The following is a 20,771-nucleotide window of genomic DNA, read 5'->3' as shown; positions in this document are numbered from 1 at the left end:
AACACATATTTCCGATGGTCTTAGGAAACTGTATTGACTGATCTATGTCATGTATCATCTTTTGTATTATTAAAGCTATTGTTATGTATTATTTTCATTAGCAAACCATCCCATGACAATGGATCATGTAGAGAAGAACGAAAATAATTTTATGGTTGGGGGTCACCACAACATGAGGAACTGTATTAAAGGGTCGCGGCATTAGGAAGGTTGAGAACCACTAACTTAGGTTCTTGGGTGTGTAACTTTTCTTTTAGCCTCACCAGTTTGCTTTCTGGGAAATTGGTGTTTTGTGGTTGGCCATGCATAAAATGGCAGCCATTTTAGGAATAGGTGAACCTCCTTCATGGCAGCCATTTTTTGGAAGCACTCACAGGATTGTCTCAAAATTCCAAATGTGTCAACTGACCTAAAAAGGTTGAGAACCCTTGCCTAGACTCACTTTTGATGTCAGAGGCAAGATGGGAGAAAAGTGACTCCAGGGTTCAAAGTTACTCCCCAACTCACACTTTCCTTCTGCTCTTTAAATTGACACCTGCACACACCCGCTTTATAGGTGACTGGGGGAACAGTCTGGTGAAGTGCTTAAGAGTGTCGTTCAAATCTCACCATCAGCCATGAAGCTCACTGAGTGAACGAGGCAATCACCATCTCTCAGCCTAACCTACGTTACAGGATTGTTGAGAGGATAAAAGTTGGGGCAGGGAGGAGCACCGTGCAGTGGAGGCTGGTGGCTGCAATGTCAGTGGGATGGCGAATCCACTCTGGGTTTCAGTCAAAACCAGTTAGAACTCTAAAGGAGCTATCTAAGGTGCGAAGCAAAGTGAGATGGTGACATTGGAGCCACCAGCCTCCACCGGCACCATGTATGCCACCTTGAGCGCCTTGGAAGACATACAAATAGAATAAATGAATAATAAAACAAAATAAACAGGGTACTCCCAGGTGACACTGCTCAGCTCCCTGTGGACTGTGCTACTCTAAATGAAACCCACACAGAAGTAAAGGTCTACTGCTGATGGACTAACACATGCTCATGAGAGGACTGAGAGATTCAAAGGGAATCATTCTAATTATCAGCATTGTAATATCTTATTTATAAAGTGCCTAATATACACTATGCTAGATATCTTACAAATAATTTTTAAAGCCTCTGCACATATGATCACAGTCCCCCCTTTTTTAGTGACAGGAAGAGAAGTCTGGAGGGGAAGTGGGAACAGATTATAGGCACAGCTACATGTTGTGTTCCCAGCACTTGCTGTGTAAGCACAAAATTGGAGAAATTGAACTTTCGTTGACTGTGTTCAGATGTAACAATAAGCCAGAATAGACAAGAATTCTGGCTTATCATTCACAAAGAGTTTTGATTCTGAAAGCTGCCTGATTGCCTCCACCTGGTGGCTTCTACAAGTGAAAGTGGCTAAAGAAGGGATGGAGTACCTGTGGCCTTGCATATGAGTTGGATCCCAAGTCCCATCAGCCCAAGCCAGCATCACTAATTGTCAAGGATGATGGGGTTTATTGTCTAGCAACATCTGCAGGACCAACAGTTCCCCACCCCTTGGCTCAACTAATGAGGAAGCAAAAGCTTCCTGTTACGTCAAGATCTGGACTCCTGGTTTGTTGTTCTAACAAACCAGAATCTGAGGCTGGTTTCCTGTTCTTGGTTTGTTAGAGGACCGATAAGCCAGGCTGCAGACTCTGCCACAATGGCTGCTGCTTCCTTGTAAAATTCTGGTGAATTCAGTCACTCTTGTTGGCAGAAGGAGCCAAGAAGGGGTGACCGAACAGCACACACCTATTCAAATGTCTTGTGTAGTTTTAGTACATTTATCCTAACCTTTTATGTACACATTGTGTGAAAGATAAGCCACAATTCTTAGCAAATCTGGCTTGTCATTACATCTGAACATGGTTAAGAAAAATGAAGTTCTTGATCCTTATATACCCAAATAGGTAGAATGCATGAGGGGAGAATGTACTTAAAGCACCACAAGACTTTTGAGAAGGGTTTCCAGCAATCAGAAAGTAGTGATTCTGTGGATCACAGAGATCCTCACTGCTCTTTAAAGGATCTAATCTTTTCCCCTTGTCTGTACAGATTCTAGTCCACATCTATGTTCCCCTCCATCCCTGCCCTCAAAAAAAAGTAAGCTAATCCTTGCAAATTCCCTTTCTTTCCAAATATTGTAATCGCAATGGGTAACACCTTCCTTTCTTTTGAGAACAGAATCACCCTTCCGTTTCAGTAGAATTTGGACATTTCCTGAGCAGCTCTTGTTTATCAGGAAACCCAAAGGGGAAGTTGAGACGAAGGCAAAAAGGGTCGAGCCAGGCTGGGATGGAAGATGAGCATTAGGGCATCAGTGGGGAATGTGTCGCCCTCCAGATGTTGTTGGGACTGCAACTCCCATCACCCCTCATTAATGGCTAGGGCTGATGGGAATTGTAGTCCAGTAATATTTGGCGGCCCACATGTATCCTATCTTTGGATTATTTATTTATTTATTTAAAACATTTGTATCCCACCCTATATCATTAAGATCTCAGGGTGGCATACAGATAAAAGCATACGGTAGAAAACAATACATATACATAGCTAAAAACAAATTAAACCATGAACCAAGTTAAAACAATATATAATTTAAAAGCAGTAAAAACAATTAAAACAGTAAAAACAATGTGCCATCTTGGTGAATTTAACAATTAAAGGCTTTGTTAAAAAGCCATGTTTTTACTTGGCGTCAAAATGAAATCAGTGTTGGTGCCAGTCGGGCCTCCAAGGGGAGGGCATTCCACAGTCGGGGTGCCACAACAGAGAAAGCCCTCCCCCTTGTTCCATCGTAGCGTATATATTGTGCTGATGGGATGCGGAGAAGGGCTCCTCCAACAGATCTCAAGTCTCGGGCAGGCATATATAAGGAGAGGCGCTTCCTCAAGTATCGAGGTCCCAAGCCGTTTAGGGCTTTAAACATCATTACCAACACCTTGAATTCTGACCGGATGTGTATAGGCAGCCAGTGCAATTCCTTTAAGACTGGGGTTCTGTGGTCTCTGTAAGATGTACCCGCCAGCAGTCTAGCTGCTGCATTTTGCACTAGCTGCAACTTCCGCGTCGTCTTCAAGGGCAGCCCCACGTAGAGTACATTGCAGTAGTCTAATCGGGAAGTTACCAGTGCGTGCACTACTGTGGCTAGGTTGTCCCTGTCCAGGAAAGGCTGTAGCTGGTGGATCAGCTGAAGCTGGCCCCAAGTACTCCGTGCCATGGATTAGGGTAAGTAGGGTGTGTGTGGCAGGTTCAGCAAAATCAATCTAAAAGCAGGGGGAGTATTACAGGGGCCCAGAATCTTTCAAATCAAAGGGTGCAATGGAAGCTTTATCTCCCCACGCCATTCCCTTGCTACGGAAATGTCCCCTCATAAAAACAGGCACTCTGTGGAGTCTCTGTCTAGACAGAGCTACTTACATTCCATTGACAAAATCGTTCATGAGAGGCTGCATGCTGGTGAAGGTGAGAACAGGTATGACAGCAAAAGGTAGCTAGAAACAGGAGGGAAAAACAGCTTGGGTATTAAAAATTTTAAAATTTTAAAATTTTAAAATTTTAATTTTTTTAAAAAAATTAACACTCATCCCCTTCTCCTTTATCATCTCTCCTCCTCTCCCAGAAGCTTCCAAAATATTTTCATTCAAACATTATTTACTAAGGGTGCAATCCTATGCATATTTAGACAGGAAAAAGTCCCACTACTGCCAGTACTCCCCAGCCAGTATGGCTGGCTTGGGAATTATGGGAGTAGTCGGACTTCTTTCTGATTAAACATGTGTAGGATTGTGCCGTAAGGGATATTTGTGAAGAAATCATTGCCCATTAACAGATTCCCGCTCCTTTCCAATCCATGGGATCCCAAAGGTCTCTTGCTTGCCCCACCACACCTCTGCATCCACAGGTGCTACTTTAGCAGGCCAGTAGGACCTGACAAGATCATAGAGTTGGAGGGGATCGTAAATCAGGAATGGGGAACCTCTGGCCTGTGGGCTGAATTTGCCCCACCAAGCCACCTCATATGGCCTGCAGAGGCCTTGGCGGAGGCCCCTCCCCATGCCCAAAGCCCACCCCTTCTGAGAAGGAAGAGCAACTGTGCTGCAGCCTCAAGGAGCCATCCTTGAGGCTGCGGCTCAGTCAGCTTTGCTCATTCCTACCCTTCCCTGATTAGGGAAGGTAAGAGAGGAGCAGAGCTGGCAGCAGACTCCGCTGGGGACCAGCTCCTCCAGGCACCTGCTGAGTCCCATTCTCTGTGCACACACAGAGAGGCACCTCCAGTGAGGTTAGGGGTGGAGGAAGATGTCCATTGAGGGAGAATCCGTGGTCCTCCCTAGGCTGCTTCTTCTACTGTCAAACTGCTCTTACCACCAAGACGTTTCTTTTATTGTTCAACCGAGATCTACTCTCCTGTAATATAAGCCCATTAGTTCTAGTCCTGCCCTTGGAGCAGCAGAAAACAAGCCTGTGCCCTCTTTTATGTCCCAGCCCTTCAGGTTTTTGAAGAGCCTTTCTGGAATCCCTCTCCATTATGGTTGATAGTTTCAAGATAGGTTTTTAGTGAAATATATACAGGAGTTTCAATACATTTATTGAAAACAAATGAGCAATGTCCAGGGGCGGATCTACACAGCGTACTGAAGGCGTTTGCGTGCGCCTGCAGTGCGCCCCGAAAGCGATTGTGTAGATCCTGCCCTGGAAGAGGCGGAGGAAAAGGCGGAGGAGGAGGCGGCTGGGGAATCCGGCCTGGGGAATCCGCCTCCTCCTCCGCCTCTTCCAGGGCAGGATCTACACAATCACTTTCGGGGCGCACTGCAGGCACATGCAAGCGCCTTCAGTACGCTGTGTAGATCTGCCCCAGGTTTCATTTCCTATGGGCGAGGTGACAGTCCCATCTGGCCCTCTGTTCAGTAGGATTAGAAGGAAGTCCCGCCCTGTTTCAAGTCCCCTGGAGGGGAGGATTGGCAGGAAGAGGCCATGTGCCTGGGGTCTTGGTGACCTCCAGTTGTTTTGGATGACAAGTCTCCCATGTCTCAGCCAACATGGTTAATGGTCAGAGCTGGAGCTCAGTGGTAGAGCACCTGTTTTGCATGCAGAAGGTGCCAGGTTTGATTCCGGCATCTCCAGGTAGGACTAAGAAAGAATCCTGCCTGAAGCCCAGGAGAGTTGCTGCCAGTCAGGGCTGGCAACACTGGGCTACATGGATCAAAGGTCTGACAGCTTCCTATGTTCGTATTCTGGGAGTTCTTGTCCGAAATATCGGAAAGATTGCCTAGCCCTGCCCTATGACATATGGAGTGGGGTGGGGATCCACATGGGTCTCTCCAGTTGGTTATGTCTCCTAGAACCAGCTGTGTCCTGCATATAAAGACGGGTGTGTGGGTGTAGGGAATCTCACCAGGATACTCTGCAGCACGTTGAGAAGGTCATTGAGGCCTGTCAAATCTTCCACGTTCCTGAAAGCAGCAACAAAGACAGTGGGGAGGATAGCGAAGGCCCGAGTGAAGACTACTCGGGCAAAGCGGGACCAGCGTAGCTTCAAGAAGCCCTGGGTGGAGACAAGAAAGCAGACACTAGCTTTCCATCAAAGCATAAGGAGTAATTTTTATCAAGGCACCCATCCTGTCTGAAAATCCTACTTGTCACATTGCCCCGCCCTCTGTCAGCCCTCATGTTTGAAGAGGCGCAGAAGGCAGAAGAAGTACAGGGACAGCCTATCAGCATGATCCCAAATGGTCTAGAACAGCGGTTCTCAACCTGTGGGTCGGGACCCCTTTGGGGGTCGAACGACCCTTTCACAGGGGTCGCCTAAGACCATCGGAAAACACATATTTCCGATGGTCTTAGGAAACTGTATTGACTGAACTATGTCATGTATCATCTTTTGTATTATTAAAGCTATTGTTATGTATTATTTTCATTAGCAAACCATCCCATGACAATGGATCATGTAGAGAAGAACGAAAATAATTTTATGGTTGGGGGTCACCACAACATGAGGAACTGTATTAAAGGGTCGCGGCATTAGGAAGGTTGAGAACCACTGGTCTAGAATGAAGCTGCCACCTAGTGGTTAGTGTAACTCACTGCAAAAGGGTGAAAGGGTGAGGATAACAAAAGGATTGGCTGAGGAGGGGAGACTGGGAAGAACCCAAAAGGCCATCGGTTTTGAGTGAAAGAAACCGGACAATGGCACAAGGAACAGCTTCACGCCCACTTCTGCTACAATAAATTTGTTAGACTTTAAAGGTGCTTTAAGAGTCTTTTGTTGTTTTCTCCATCCTTCAAAGAAAAGGTCTGGCAACCAGAAGGATTTGTGTCCAGACCAAGACAAGCTTATGCTAAAATCCTCAGCCTTTCCAGACCTGGAACTCCCCTTTAACCAAAACATACATTTCTTATACTTTTAAAATCATACATCAGTATGCTGGCACTGCTGCTGTTGCCACAACCCATCTTAGATCAAGTTGTAACCCAGCAGTGCGGCCTTCCCCAACACAGTGCCCTCCAGATGTGTTGGACTACAAATATCATCATCTTCAAGCAGTAGCCCATGCTGGACGGGCATGGTGGGAGTTGTAGTCCAACACATCTGCAGGACACCAGGTTGGTGAAAGTTGCAGGAGACAATCAACGCTATCACTCGGAGACCACTGATGATGTTGATGTGAATGTGGAGTCCTGGTTCTTGAAGGAATCAATGGTATCAAGTGGAGGGACCATCGCCTCCACCCCTGTTCCCATCCCAAGTGGGGAAGATGGCCTCCTTTTGAGCAAAAGCATCTACCCTCCCCAACACCCATGCCCCCTGTCCCCAGAAGGGAACCCTACCTTTCATAACAGCCCTTCCCCAATCAGGCACCCTCCAGTTACGTTGGACTAAAATACCCATCATTGTCAGACATCAGGCCATTGGCCATGCTGTGTGGAGATGATGGGAGCTGTAGTCCAGCACTTCTGCCAGCCTGGGGAAGGTTGGCCTATAAGCCTTGGAGTTATTAGTACGTTGAAATAATCCCCAACTAATCTGTGCTTGCTACTCTGCAAGCATCGTGAATTCTTTTAAAGCAGGGATGGGCAAAAGGTAGATCTCCAGATATTTGGGTGTTCAACTCCCAGAAGCCCCTGCCAGCATGGACAATGGTGAGGAATGCTGGGAGCTGAAGTCCAGAACATCTCAACATATTTCTTTATTTGTTGGTTACATTTTTATACCACCTACTAGCTGAAAATCTCTGGACGGTTCACAACAATTAAAACCATAAAATACAATGTTGTAAAATGCCACATACTACAGTATAAAATAAAAACCAAAATGAAATCTACCGGCAGTGCAAAAATTTAAATGACAGTAACAGACGTAACTTTCTGCCCACCCTTGTTTTAAAGCAACAAGTCTGATGTCCATTTCTTTGAGTGAATTTTTGGGCGTGCCCACTTCTAAACCTGAGACAGGGTATGCATTTCCCCCACTTCCGTTCTCTATCATACCTATGGTGCCATTGTTATTTTGTGCTGACCCCGTGCAGCATGTGGAAGAAATCTAATTGTCGTATGATAGACCAGACAAGTCACCCTGGACTGCAATCAGAGTGATTCTTGTAAGAAGACCACATAGAATGGTTTTACTCCCAGATAATATGTATTATATTAGTTATGTAGGGTGACCATATTTTGGAAACCAAAAAGGACAATATGGCTGCCCTCAAGGGTGTGTGGGCACCCCAACATGCCCACCTAAAACTAATAGTGATAGCCTTTGTGTCAGAAAATGAGTCTGATTAAATGTCATGCATATTCATTGAATCTTGGTCTCTCCTCCTTTTTCTCAGTACTTTTTATGGGAATGAGTGCTTTATGTCTTGACACTGGAGGACTAGCGGAGACATAAATAATTTTCTTTGTTACTAATGTTGGTGGTTTCTTCTGTTGTTTTTTAAAATTGTTTTTTGCCTGTTCTTCATAAACTGGCAGAACCAAAGAGGTTCCTTACAGTTCAGGTGTTCCTAACAGTTCAGGAGCTTGGAGCTCCATTTGTTACGCAAAAACTGTTAAAGATACAGTTTAGGGTGGATTCCTGCACTGAGTGAGGGGTTGGACTTGATGGCCTTACAGGCCCCTTTCAACTCTACTATTCTATGATTCTATGACCCATTGCCTTTTTCAAGATGGACAGCACCATTTAGACTTCATAATAAGAGTCCTAGCCCTACGGACGGTGAGACACGGGGTGGGGGGAGTTTTCCAAGACCAGTACTATGAACGCTGCTATCTTTCCAACACCAGGTCAAGACCTTCCTCTTTGCCCAGGCATATAGCTCCGACTATTGGGCGGTATAAAAATGCAATAAATAAATAAATACAAGGAAGTCAAAAGCCCCCCCCCACACACACACATTCAAGGAAGGGGTAGGGGGTTGTGACTTGGGGAGGGCTGCCCCAGGGGGGCTTTGTGACATCACAGACCACCTGTCCAGTCATGCAAAGTATAAAATGGGGCTGGGAGATCACCTCGGGCTCACTTCGGCTGGGGAGTTCAGAGGCAGCTGCGGCCAGAAGGCAAGTCTGACTTGCTAGTCCGACTTGCTAAGCAGGGCGAGGGGAAACTCCTGGCCCACTCACCCCCCACAACGAAGCCAGCTAACAACATTCCATCAGGGGGCGAGACTGTGGGAGAGGTAGGCCCCAAGGGAGGAGGATCCAGCCGACCTTCCCCTTCTTCCCCCTTCCCCTTCGATGGAAAGAGGGGAAGTAGGTGGTGGTGGTTAATAAATAAATAAAACATAAACGGATATAATAAATCTCCTTGAAGCCTCCGATTTATTACAGTGAACAAAGTAGTGTTCACTGTGTTTAAGAATGAAGAGTACATATACAGCATTCCACCATGTTTTAAGGCCGTAATTGGGGGTGGGTCACTCTAGCATCCTATGAAGAGTACATACAGCATTCCACCATGTTTTAAGGCCGCAATGGGGTGTGTGTGTCATTCTAGCATCCTATGAAGAGTACACACAGCATTCCACCATGTTTTAAGGCCGTAATTGGGGTGTGTGTGTGTCATTCTAGCATCCTATGAAGAGTACATACAGCATTCCACCATGTTTTAAGGCCAAAATTGGGGGTGGGGGTCTTACACTAAGGTGAAGCTGTATAGCCAACTAGACGGTAGTTACATACATACTCCATTCAACCAATCAATCATACACATCCAACTAGCACAGTCACACACACACACACACACACACACACACAGAATTATACAGTTATGATCAAGGTTATAAAGCACCTTGTTTTGATCCAGCATTGTTCTTGTCAAGAATCACTAGATGGCAGCATTACGATAGTGGAAAGAATATCATACAACCTGTTTTTCCACATTAGTTTGGGTTTTGCCTTCAGCCTTCTATGGCTGGAATAGCAAAATCCTTCAGGCTAACAAAGTTCAGTAAAACATTAACAAAAGCCAAACTTAAGGAAAATATATACACCTCCAACCAATATTGTTTCATACAAATAATAAAAATGTTGTAACCATCTAGCAATAACACATATATCAATGTATAAAAAACCTGAATATACAGAACCTAAAAACTTGTAACGTAATAGGCCAAACACATTTCGTCATCAGTCTCCATGCTGGCTGGAGAATGTTAGGAATTGTAGGATTTTTCCCCTGTCTAAACATGAATAGGATTGTGTCTTAAATCTCTGTTTTGTAGGGCTGAATATATCCATCATATATATATATATATATATATATATATATATATATATATATATATATGGGTGACCATATGAAAAGGAGGACAGGGCTCCTGTATCTTTAACAGTAATGTAGAAAAGGGAATTTCAGCAGGTGTCAATTGAAGAGGGTGAAATTCCCTCTTCATCACAACAGTTAAAGCTACACTAGCTATAGCAGAGTGGCCAGATACAAAAGACGGCAGGGCTTCTGCAGCTTTAACTGTTGTGATGAAGAAGGAATTTCACCCTCTTCAATTGACACCTGCTGAAATTCCCTTTTCTATATTACTGTTAAAGATACAGGAGCCCTGTCCTCCTTTTCAGATGGTCACTATATATATATATATATGGTCATCCTAGGTAACCTGTGGCCTTGAAATCGTTTTAGAAAAGCAGAGGAGAAAGAGAGTTTATGCTTTCCCCCATCTAAATTGTTCGCTGCTGCTCACTTTTTTTGATGACCAGATTATTGCGTAACTATATGTTTTAATTTTGTATACACTTATATATGTGTCATTGCTATATTGTTACAATATTTGTATTTATTTGTTCTAAACGGCAATTGTTTGGAGGACTTTTGTTGCTGGGACATATTGCTAAGGACTAGTTTTGCTCTATTGTTTATTGCATTTTTTTTTAAACCAATCACTTTATTTTAAGGCAATTTCTAGAAACATGGCTTTTCAATGATCAATCTGGGTCAAAGCCATAAATGATTAGCAATGGTTCAAAACTTCTCTGGCCTTTTTCAATCTGGTACCATTCAGATATTTTACACTGTAATTTCCAGCATTCCTGACCATTAGCCATCCTGGCTGGAGGTGATGGGAGCTGAAGTCCAAAATATCTGAAGGGCCCCAGATTGGGGAAGACTGGCCTATACCTTCAGTGAAGCCCTGTCAAGACTAACCCAAGAGGATCTGGGTCTTGCTTTTGCCTGAGGACTGGAGGTCTGGACATCTCCTATGCTGATGGTGTAATTAGGTTGCCAAGAGCTGTTATAGTTCAATAATCATCTCGTGGTGTCGTTGGTAGCCTTGTGGGCAGATCGATGTGGTTGCAGCTGCAAGGCCAAAAGCTATTGTACTAAGATGTATTTGTAGTGATTGTAGTGAAATATAAAATTGGATTGTATCTTCTTTTCCCTTTTGTGTACTGGATTTCTGTTTCCAAACATGGCCTGATTAACCCTACATTGACCTATGTCAGTGATTATAGCTTACACCTTTTTTTTTAAGGTAAAGATTTTCAGGAATCCAAAATCTACCAAATATCTATAGCTGCGCATAGTACACTGTACTCCCAAACTACAGCCAAAATAGACATTTATTTTAAAACAACAACAACTAGACATTTTGCTATATACCAGATTCACAAAGCATAAAATGTTAATCAGGGGTAGAAAACCTAGTGGCCTCCAGATGTTTTGGACTGCAATTCCCATAGTTCCTGACCATGGCTATACTGGGTGGGACTGTTGGGAGCTGTAGTCCAAAACATCTGGAGGGCACCGGGATATTTATCCCCAGCTTTAAATCTTTGGCATAAAGATTTGAGATAACAAAATTAAATTAACTATTTTTTTTCTTTTTGAGTGACACACAACACAATCATGTCTTCAGACATGTCTGCCATATTCTCTAAGAATGATGATTAACTAATAGGGAAATCTGTCCTGTCCTTTGACCCCCCCCACCCCACCCAACACACAGCACATGTACACAGAGCCTCATGCAGTTTCTCACCTCCATAACAAATTGTCCTGCATATGTTCCCGTCATGGTTGAACTTTGACCAGCTGCAAGGATTCCAATGGCCCAAATGTAGAGAGCAATGGGCCCAAAGTAGCACCCCAGGATTATCCCCTGAGCAGCAAGAGACAGAGATAAATGGTTACACGGGTAGCTAAGCAAGGATATACTCACCCAAGCTGCCCACAATATCAACAACAGCCAGAGGAGGCCCTGGTGCTTACTTAGGAACATAGGAAGCTGCCTTATACTGAGTCAGAACCTTGGAGTGTCATCATATGAGCGTTTTATAGCATGCTTGTTACTGGCCACTCACAAGTTTTTGTGGGTCCTTCTCACGATGCCATTGGCCTTCTGCTCATTTTTCCATCACACACACACAAAAAGACACAGAATATCCATTTTTTTTTGGCTGTAGCGAAACTTGCCACCATTTCCTGCTGTGTGCAGGAGAGGCAGCGCAATAAAAACACCCACTGAATGGGCCATGTTGTTGTTGCTTGCTTCCCTTTCTACCCCCTCCATTGCCTAATATGTCGTCCAAACGTGGCCACTGTCTCCACATCCAGACTACCTTCTACTGAAGCCAGATTTTTCCTATTTTACTCACAATTAAAACCCAAATAGCTTTTCAAAATGGCCTTGACAACTGCTGTCCTGCTCTTAAAAAGCACCTCTTCTGGCTGCATGGGTGATGTACTGTTCACTTTGCGTTCAAAAAGATAGTGACTGGGCCAGCATGGTCGGTCACCTGCTGAGGGTCCCCACGCCAGCAGAGGCCCACTGACAAGAGCCCCCTCTTCCTCCTCCATTTCACCATTGCAACCTGCTAGTTGACCTTCCTCTCTCTCTGGCCCAGACAACAGTGGTGATGAAAAGGAGGAGCAGGAGATGCCACTGCTGACTTGCTCCCTGGCTCTCTTCCAAGCATGAGGAGCAAGGAGAGCAGGAGCAAGAGTAGCTGGTGACAATGGTGATGAGGACGTAGATTCACTGAGGACGTCTTGCCAAAAGGCTCTCAAAAACCTGGAGATGGCACTGGATAGTGATCTCGTTTATGAAGAAGTATTTGTTTTGAGGTATGTTTATTTTTAACCCTCCTCCCGTTTCTCCATCAGGATACCCAGGTGAAAATCCTTGTGGAAGGGTTTCGTTTAGGGTAGCCAAGCCCATGCAAGGAGGTGTTGGGGGAGGGATGTGCAGGGTTTCCAAAATATGGAAGTACAGATACAAGAAAAAATATTCTGATTGTTCAAAAACTGATGGTTTAGAAACACAGAGGAGGTAGGAATGAAATGAAGAGGAGGGGTGGCTTAGAAAGGTCCCACAGGCAGCCTATAGTGCCACTTAACGTGTAGTTCTGTAGTCCAAGGGGGAAGAGTAGCAATAGAGGAAAAAGCGACCATCTACTTGGGGATCCTACAGAGCTAGACTGGCTTTGCACTCACAGCAATGGGGCTGGGCAAGCACGCAGCATTCGGCTGGAAACTTACCCCTTGGAAAATGTCCACAGAGACTGTCTCGTTGTTAACAGGAAAGTTGGGGAAAATGCTGTGGTTGGAAAACATGCTTTGGTTGGCGCAGACGTCATGCTGGAAGAGAAAAATCACATCCATCAGGACTTCAGAAAAGTTGCATCCCTCAGCGTTAGAACCTTGAGGGCAAAATATTGCCACACACCTTACTGCTGCCTCAGAGAGAAATGCCGACTGGGTGTGAGTTCTCAGGATGCATCTACAATGAAATGCCCCTTAGACAGCGAATTGCTTCAGGCCTGTCTTCTATCATCCAAAGCCATGACTCTTGTTCTCAAATGAGACACATACCTGGTGACTCCTAGCTCTCCCACTTATCCACCTTTTGAAGGGAAATTCAGAAGGGGGAATGCTACTGAAACTGTCTGAGTATGTTCCTTAGAATAAAAGACACTGGTCAACTTTATTTATAGTCTATGTTTTGCACTGTTGCATCCACCAAACCCATTAATTAGCCAGCCCACAGGGCCACTCTGAACTTATGTGGGAGACTTTCCTCAAATGACCCTACTCACGCTCAGTGGTTGAACTGTGGGTTAACATGTTGTCCAAACCCAGGACATTTTTCACAGGCTGGCTATGTAGTATGTTAACTATGTAGTGTGGCTTATTTTTTCTTGAACAAACCAGCTTGATAACCCATGGTTTGTTGTGTTGTTCAGGGTGGTTAACAAGCCACCCTGGCTGTGTTCAGACAACATGATAACCCATGGCTCAATAAACAATTCACAGTTCAACAACAACCCACACTCAATCATGTTATATGAACCCAGCTATTGGAGCACAAGGCCATTATGTCTTTACATAATTACTAGAGGGAGGGTTTTCAATACTACTAAGGGCTGGCCTCAAGATATTTTTCTGCCTGGGGCAAAGGACAAGATGGTGCCCTCCTATTTCTAGTACAAAAACCAACCTGACTGTGACATGTATCTTACTTCAACTCTGGCAACAGGACAGTATCCTCCACCAGACTTGGGGGCAACAGGCTAGATTAGGAGACACAGGGCCTACACAGCACTGCCTTCCAACACTGTGCCACCACTCATTGCCCCCCATATCTGCTGACTGAGACTGCCATCTCACTCTACCTAAGGGTAGGGCCATGGCTGTCATGTCACTGTGCTGCATGGGTGCAACTATCAGCCCCTGCAAAATTTCTCTCTTCTTCACAGCTATGTAAAGAAAGCTATGAAAACAGGGATGGGTGGGTCAGTTGTGGCCTTCAGATGTTTTGTCCTACAACTCCCATTACTCCTTAGCCAGCATAGTAAACGGTCAAGAATTATGGGAGTTGTAGTCCAAAACAACTGGAGGGCTACACTTTGCCCACCCCTGTATTAAAGGAAACATAAAGAAACATGGTATTTGTTTTGCCTAGTTTATCCTTCTTTGTCTACTCCACCCCAACTATAGTACAATCAATACAATGAGCTCTGCCTTCAGAAGGTTGATGGGAGAGGATGAGCAAAAACCAAAAGATTGGCCAATCCCTGCTTGGCTAAAGGGAAACTCATCCCTCTTTCTTTCTTCCAAGCCATCCTCCATCACCTCACTAGAAATAATAAAAAATGGTGAAGGGCAGAAAAAGAACCTGCACTGCAAGACATGACAGAAGAGAACCATTGGACCTGAAGTCCTAACTGGTCTCGAGTGAGCAGAGCAACTTGTGGCCCTCTAGATGTTTCAGCCTACAGTTCCCAAGATCCCTCACCACTGGCTGTGCTGGCTAGGGCTGATGGGAGTTGTAGGCCAAAGCATTTGGAGAGCCACAAGGTGGCCACTCCTGGACTGTGGGCCAATGGCTTCATAGTTCTCACCACTTCAGAGTTCTTCTTCTGAAAAAAGGCCTGTGCGAACACGGACATGACAAAGAGGTTTATGAGGAAGGAGACAAAGAGAGCAATGGTTGACTCCGTCAGGTAGTACATGTTGGCCTCTTTCACTGCCTTCTTGTTGGTGCGATCCACCTCTCGGGTCTGTAAGGAAAGGACAAGACACCTCATAGCTCTATCCGTCATATAGAGCACTCCCTAACTCCCCCGGCCTCCGCCACACAAAGATACTGGAGCTAGAGAACATTATGGTGGGGATTGCTCTTGTGGCTACAACGATAGCTTTATCCAAGGCTCCTTTCACGTGAGCTCATACCGTGAGCTTTGTTTGTAAGGAGAAAGGAGGGACCTTTCCTTCAAAGTGAGATCGTGGCATAGATACATCTCCTCCCCATTCCAGCATGATGGGCTGAAAGTCCCTCGTCGGACATTCAAGACCTCCCTTCAGCAGAGGCAAGGCACTTTCCACACAGCTGTTTGCTTATTCCCCTTCTTAAACTCTGGATTGAGATATATTCCAGTACAGGAGAAGGGGAAAAAACAACCTCCCTAACCACAAATTTAAAACCTAATTAAGGGCGGAGCTGCACATTACAAGGCAAACACAGGATCCCAACCAGTGGTGAAGTAGTAAATTTCGAAGTACAGTTGCTCATCATGACAGTCTCCACAGCCACGCCCCTAAGGAGAGTTCAAACATTTCAGGTTTGTTGATCCATATCAACAAACCAGTTCTAGCAGTGTCCATCTCCACCAGAAGCAGGTCTTAATTGTAAAGCCGATGGGTCCTAAATACCCACTCAAGATCAAGCCACCCGAAAATACTTTGCATTGCAACAGGGAACAATATATCATTTCCTCCCAGCTATTGAGCAGCTTGCAGCTAAGCTCGGGGGACAGATGGACAGGAAAGTCTGAGTCTTTCTGTGCCAGACACTGACCTTGACAAGGGAGGAGTGCAAGTAGATGTTATGGGGCATGATGATGGCTCCAACGATACCCACAGCCTGCAGAAGTTCCTCGTGTCCACAGTTCTTGCAAAGGGGGAGGAACATCCCCTTTAGCACCTCCTTCTGGTTGGGTTTCACTACTATATACTGCAGAAGGAAGCAGGACGGAAGATCAGGCAAAGCAGAGGAAGGTGAGACACCCATCCCTTTGCCATGGAACGGGGTTAGATGATCCCCTCCCATACTCCATCTTGCCTCTGTGCAGCTTCAGAATGGCCAGCACTAAAGAAAGGGGAAGGTTCATACCCACTAAGGGAGCCTGGGGTTTTGAATAGGAGAAGGGAAGACAACAGAAGGAAGATCAAGAGGAAGCCTAGCAAGCAGGCGATAGGGCAAGAGAGATGTCTATCGGCACTGGAGGCTGGGAAAGGCATGCATCACAGGGAACGGTTGGAAGAGGAGAAGGATGCTAGAGAACCTGTGATAGCATAATGCACCCATGGTGGGGGTGGCAACAGGGCTGTTCTGGACATGTTGGAAGCGTGCGAGAATGTCTTGCTTTGCAGTTGCATGTCAGAGATGGAAAAACTGTTGCTAAGGTGAGAAATTCTCCTCTGTGTGTGGAGCAAATCCTCAAGCAAATAAGTTCAGTCTTAAATTAGCTCCACTGTTTCAATGCTTCTTTGATATCAGGCACTAAGGGCTTTTCCCAGTGCTTACCGTTTGGGTGCATCATTAACTTATGAAGCACACCGTCACTGGATGTGGCCATTGTCCTAGATGGCTTAAAAAAAATTTTTTTTGAAGGGATGGGCAACTTGTGGCCCTCCAGATGTTTTGGCCTAGAACGCCCATCAGTCCTAGCCAACATAGCCAATGTGAGGGGTCTTCAGAGTTGTAGGCTAAAACATTTGGAGGGCCACAAGTTGCCCATACATGAATTAGACAAATCCACGGTGCATCATTATATCCATGGCTCTTAGCTTCGATACCTTGTCAGGACCTCATCCCTCCATATTTGGAAGCACACCAGACACTGGGAATGGTTTGGCAGTGGGAGAGGGCTGCCGCCTTCACATTCTGCTTATCAGCTTCTTAAAGGCATCTGGTTGCCCACTGTTGGCCACAGGATGTTGGAAATGAACCCTTGGGGGAGCCCTGGCAAGGCTCTTCTTATGTTCCTTTGCTTATGCTCCAAGGGTCAGACTGAAGAGGGCCTGGAGAACAAAGGTGTTGAACCTCTTTCAGCCCAAGGGGACAAATTCCATTTTGGAGAAGCTCTTTCTCTTTCAGGGGCTGCTATCCAGTGGTGGGAGGGACAAAAGGTGAAAGGGGTGGAGTCAAAGGCAATGGAGGCAGGAGCAAAATGCTACTCATACCAGCATATTTTAGCTTAAAGCTTTCAGTGCCAGTAACTAGGCCTGAGGAGAGGCATGTTAACCTTTTAGAATGGGGGGAAATGCACAAAAGGCCTGGAAACCACCAACAGATAGTCAGTTGGGATGTGGGGGGAACAGGAACCACCTAGTGATGTGGGGAAGGGGCAGTAGCCATCTGAGGAATCTGGAGGGGGATAGATTGGGACACCGGGTGGTCTGGATTGGGCCCCTGGACCTGAGGTTCAACACCCCACCTAGAGAAGGATGAGGAAAAGCATCCCTCCTGTGCGATGGGAGGAGTGTGCATGAGTTTACCTCATAGCCAAAGGTCACTGCCATGATTGTAATGAGGAGACCAAAAAAGGCCTCCAGCTTCCTGAGACCTGGGAGGGAAGGACAAAAACAGGAGAAGCTAAGTCACTGCAGGAGACATTGGGATTCAAGGCTGCTTCAAACCCAATTAATATTTAACTTGAGTGCTCTTTATTGTGAAATGTATATAAATATATAGGAGTGGTTCCAAAGAAATGACCTTGCAAGCCTGGAACAGCTCACTGGCTGAGTCTCAGGCAGATGATCTTTTCCCTTCCCCAATACATACCATATTTATCTAAGAAAAGGAAGAAGAAGGTGTCCACAATTGTGATCAAGACTCCACCCCACAAAGGGATCCTGCAAAGGGAAATCACAGACGTCACTGTCTTAATAATGTTATACACACTTACACCTGCATATACCAACACACCCACACACAAAAGCTCTCACATAACCCACATTAGCCAGGTTCGCACGATACAACAACCCCTGAGTGGTGATTATGGCCCTTCCTTGAGGAGTATCCTTTATTTTAGGTTATCATGTATTTACAGCATCACTGTTTTTGTCATGTTGCTTTCACCACTTTGAGATGTGGGGTCAGGCAGAACAAAATCAGTCTAGACAGGGGTAGGCAGCCTGTTTGGGGGCAGGCATAATGACTCCCCACTTTATGATGAAAACCCTCCTTGCAAAATGGCCTGGATAAGAGATTATTACAGCAGAAGGGTGTTCCTATGTCCTAGTGCCCTCCAAATGTTTTGGACTACAAACTCCCGCAATCTCCAATCATTTTTGCTGGGGCATATGGGAGTTGTAGTCCAAAACATGTGGAGGGCATCCCAGGTTGCCTACCCCTGGTCCAAGACATAGGAAACACCCCTCTGCTGTAGTAATCTCTTATCCAGGCCATTTTGCAAGGAGGTTGTTCATTCTAGAGTGGGGAGACATTATGCCTGAGCCCACCCGAAGGAAGAAGAGAAATGGCAGCATTGGTATCACCAGGGTCTCCCAGCTTCTGGAATCAGAGGAGATCTAACGGCTCAATCCAGTGCGATGTGGATTTGGTGGCACTGGAGCAATCAGCAACATCTTTGAGACCTGCCCCTCCTTTTGCCCCCTCACTTGGAGCCACAGAATGACGGGGATCTTACCGTCCAGCTGACAGGAGGTTGAAGGCAATCGCTGTCCCAATCACTTCCTGCATGTCAGAGCCAATGATGGCGATTTCTATCATGATCCAGAGCAGCACACGGGGAAACTACAGAAAACAGAGCCGGAGCCATGTTTCAGGGAAACAAACAAAAAGAGATCACAAACACACACAGAGGAACTGGTGCCATCAGACCCCGCTTCTGTCCCATTTTGAGCAGCACATTCCTTCCCCTGCAGTAATTATGATGAGTTCAGAATACTGGGACTGATTCGCTCCTCAGTGTTCAATACTGAAGAATATTGTTTACTCACAAATACCGTGAGGTGCTAAGATATCCTGGTGGCATTTGATATTGAAATTACTAAGCCACTCTGTCTGATATAACATGGAGTACTGGTGTTCTCTTATTAAGTTTGTATTTCTCCGGACAAAAGCAGTATCAGAGGGATGGCTATAGTGTATCTAATTCTGGTTCCATTCAGGCCGCTGCTTCAATGACAATGAGAGTCTTGTTCTGCAGACCAGTTAGTTTCTGGTATTAACATTTTTTTAAAAAAATAAAAAATAATGAAAATGTGTGTTTGCTTCTGCAAGAAATGACCTTTCCACTTTCTTTTTTGTTCTAAACATCTTTTTTTCAAAGCACCTGTAGTTTGGTCCCAAGAGGAGCATGGAGAAGGAGCAGTAACTTCCACACATCTCATTTTCTGTCTAAGAGGTGGTGTCCCTCAGGTTCAGAGGGAGAGGGAAGCAAGTGGGTGGTAACTGGTTTTAGACCAAGAAAAGTGTGGTGTTATTTAGAAATGGCGGAATGAGACTCTTGTGTAATTGTGCAATTCTGCTATTCCACAGCGCAATCTAGTAGTTGTGTAATGAAACATACAGAAAGGCAGAGAAAGACACCCCCCCGCCCCGGGAAAAAAACACGTGTAAAGCTGATCTTAATCCCACAAAGAATCTGGAAGTAGAAGCCTTGGTAAAGGAATGGGTTAAAAACTTCATGTAGAAAAGGAAGGTAATGAGTCACATGAGAGATAGAGGAAGGTGGCCTGGCAGTCACTGAATGAGCCAGAGTTTCCCCCATTCACAGGAAAGTGAGAAGCTGCAGCTAGTGCTGGCAATTTACTGCTTAATCGCACATTTCACAGTATGAGTTGCACACTCATACTCACCTTGGGATAATAGTAATGGCATATCTCTCCCAGATCCTTGCCTGTAACCACCCCGAGTCGGATGGCCAGCCTTTGGCAGAGCAGCCCCAGGATCGTGGCCCAGAGTAGGACCCAGAGGAGCTGTGGAAGGAACAAGGACATATGGCACATGATATTTATTTGTGTGTGTGTGTGTGTGTGTGTGTGTGTGTGCGTGTGTGCGTGCGTGCGTGCGTGCAAGGGCCAGGGTAAGCCTACTCCAAAAGACTCGCTTAGCCTCAGCCTATAGTGAGGGAATCTTAGGTGCAGGTGGGCTATATGCAGCACAGCTGGGTAGCTACATAGGATGGAGATAATGGGTCCAAAGTTATCAAGGCCTTCTGAATCAAAAGGAGAAGGACCAACGCAGCCTACAGCGATGCAGGCATTCTCCCATCTCCGCTTTCACTTCCGTTGGGGTTGAGTGGCTCTTGGGCAGTAGTAAATTTGGAATGGCAGGCACTCATCATGACAATCCTCAGAGCCACATCCACCAAGGAGAATCCAAAAATGCAGGCAGCTGTGTTGATCCATCTCTGTGTGTGTGTATTATATGTCTTTTGTAAAGTGAATGGGTCTTAATTGCTCATTCAAGACCAAGGCATTCCAAAATACTTTATACAGCAAGAATATATTGTTGCTTAGAAAATCCATTTCCCCTCCCAGCTACTGAGAGGATTGCAACTAAGATCAGAGGGAACAGGGAAGCCTGAGGGGGGTAGCAGTTGATGTCAGCACTCATGTCCTGCTTGTGGGTTTCCACAGGCAGCTGTCTGGCCACTGTGTGAACAGAATGCTGGACTGGATGGACCTTTGGTCTGATCCAGCATGAATCTTCTCATGTTCTTACATTGTCTTGCAGCTAAG

The 20,771-nt window shown here is 45.5% G+C and overlaps 1 protein-coding gene across 2 annotated transcripts in view; it reads right to left on the bottom strand.

Annotated features, from left to right (window-relative positions):
* SLC11A1 (solute carrier family 11 member 1) overlaps window positions 1–20,771 on the bottom strand; it is a 35,744-nt gene that overhangs the window by 3,353 nt on the left and 11,620 nt on the right. Inside the window, exons 5-14 of one of the 2 annotated variants that reach the window (XM_063116746.1) lie at window positions 19,887–20,006; window positions 18,713–18,819; window positions 17,845–17,915; window positions 17,559–17,626; window positions 15,856–16,011; window positions 14,900–15,058; window positions 13,038–13,136; window positions 11,539–11,658; window positions 5,445–5,594; window positions 3,470–3,543 (exon numbers count right to left, since the gene is read on the bottom strand). In XM_063116746.1, coding sequence (XP_062972816.1) covers window positions 3,470–3,543; window positions 5,445–5,594; window positions 11,539–11,658; window positions 13,038–13,136; window positions 14,900–15,058; window positions 15,856–16,011; window positions 17,559–17,626; window positions 17,845–17,915; window positions 18,713–18,819; window positions 19,887–20,006 — 1,124 coding nt within the window. The remainder of the gene's footprint in view (window positions 1–3,469; window positions 3,544–5,444; window positions 5,595–11,538; window positions 11,659–13,037; window positions 13,137–14,899; window positions 15,059–15,855; window positions 16,012–17,558; window positions 17,627–17,844; window positions 17,916–18,712; window positions 18,820–19,886; window positions 20,007–20,771) is intronic. The other variant, XM_063116747.1, reaches the window with a different exon arrangement.

Source organism: Elgaria multicarinata, chromosome 2, assembly GCF_023053635.1.
Source record: "Elgaria multicarinata webbii isolate HBS135686 ecotype San Diego chromosome 2, rElgMul1.1.pri, whole genome shotgun sequence".
NCBI classification, from domain to species: Eukaryota; Metazoa; Chordata; class Lepidosauria; order Squamata; family Anguidae; genus Elgaria; species Elgaria multicarinata.
This window is presented reverse-complemented; position numbering and strand designations above follow the sequence as displayed.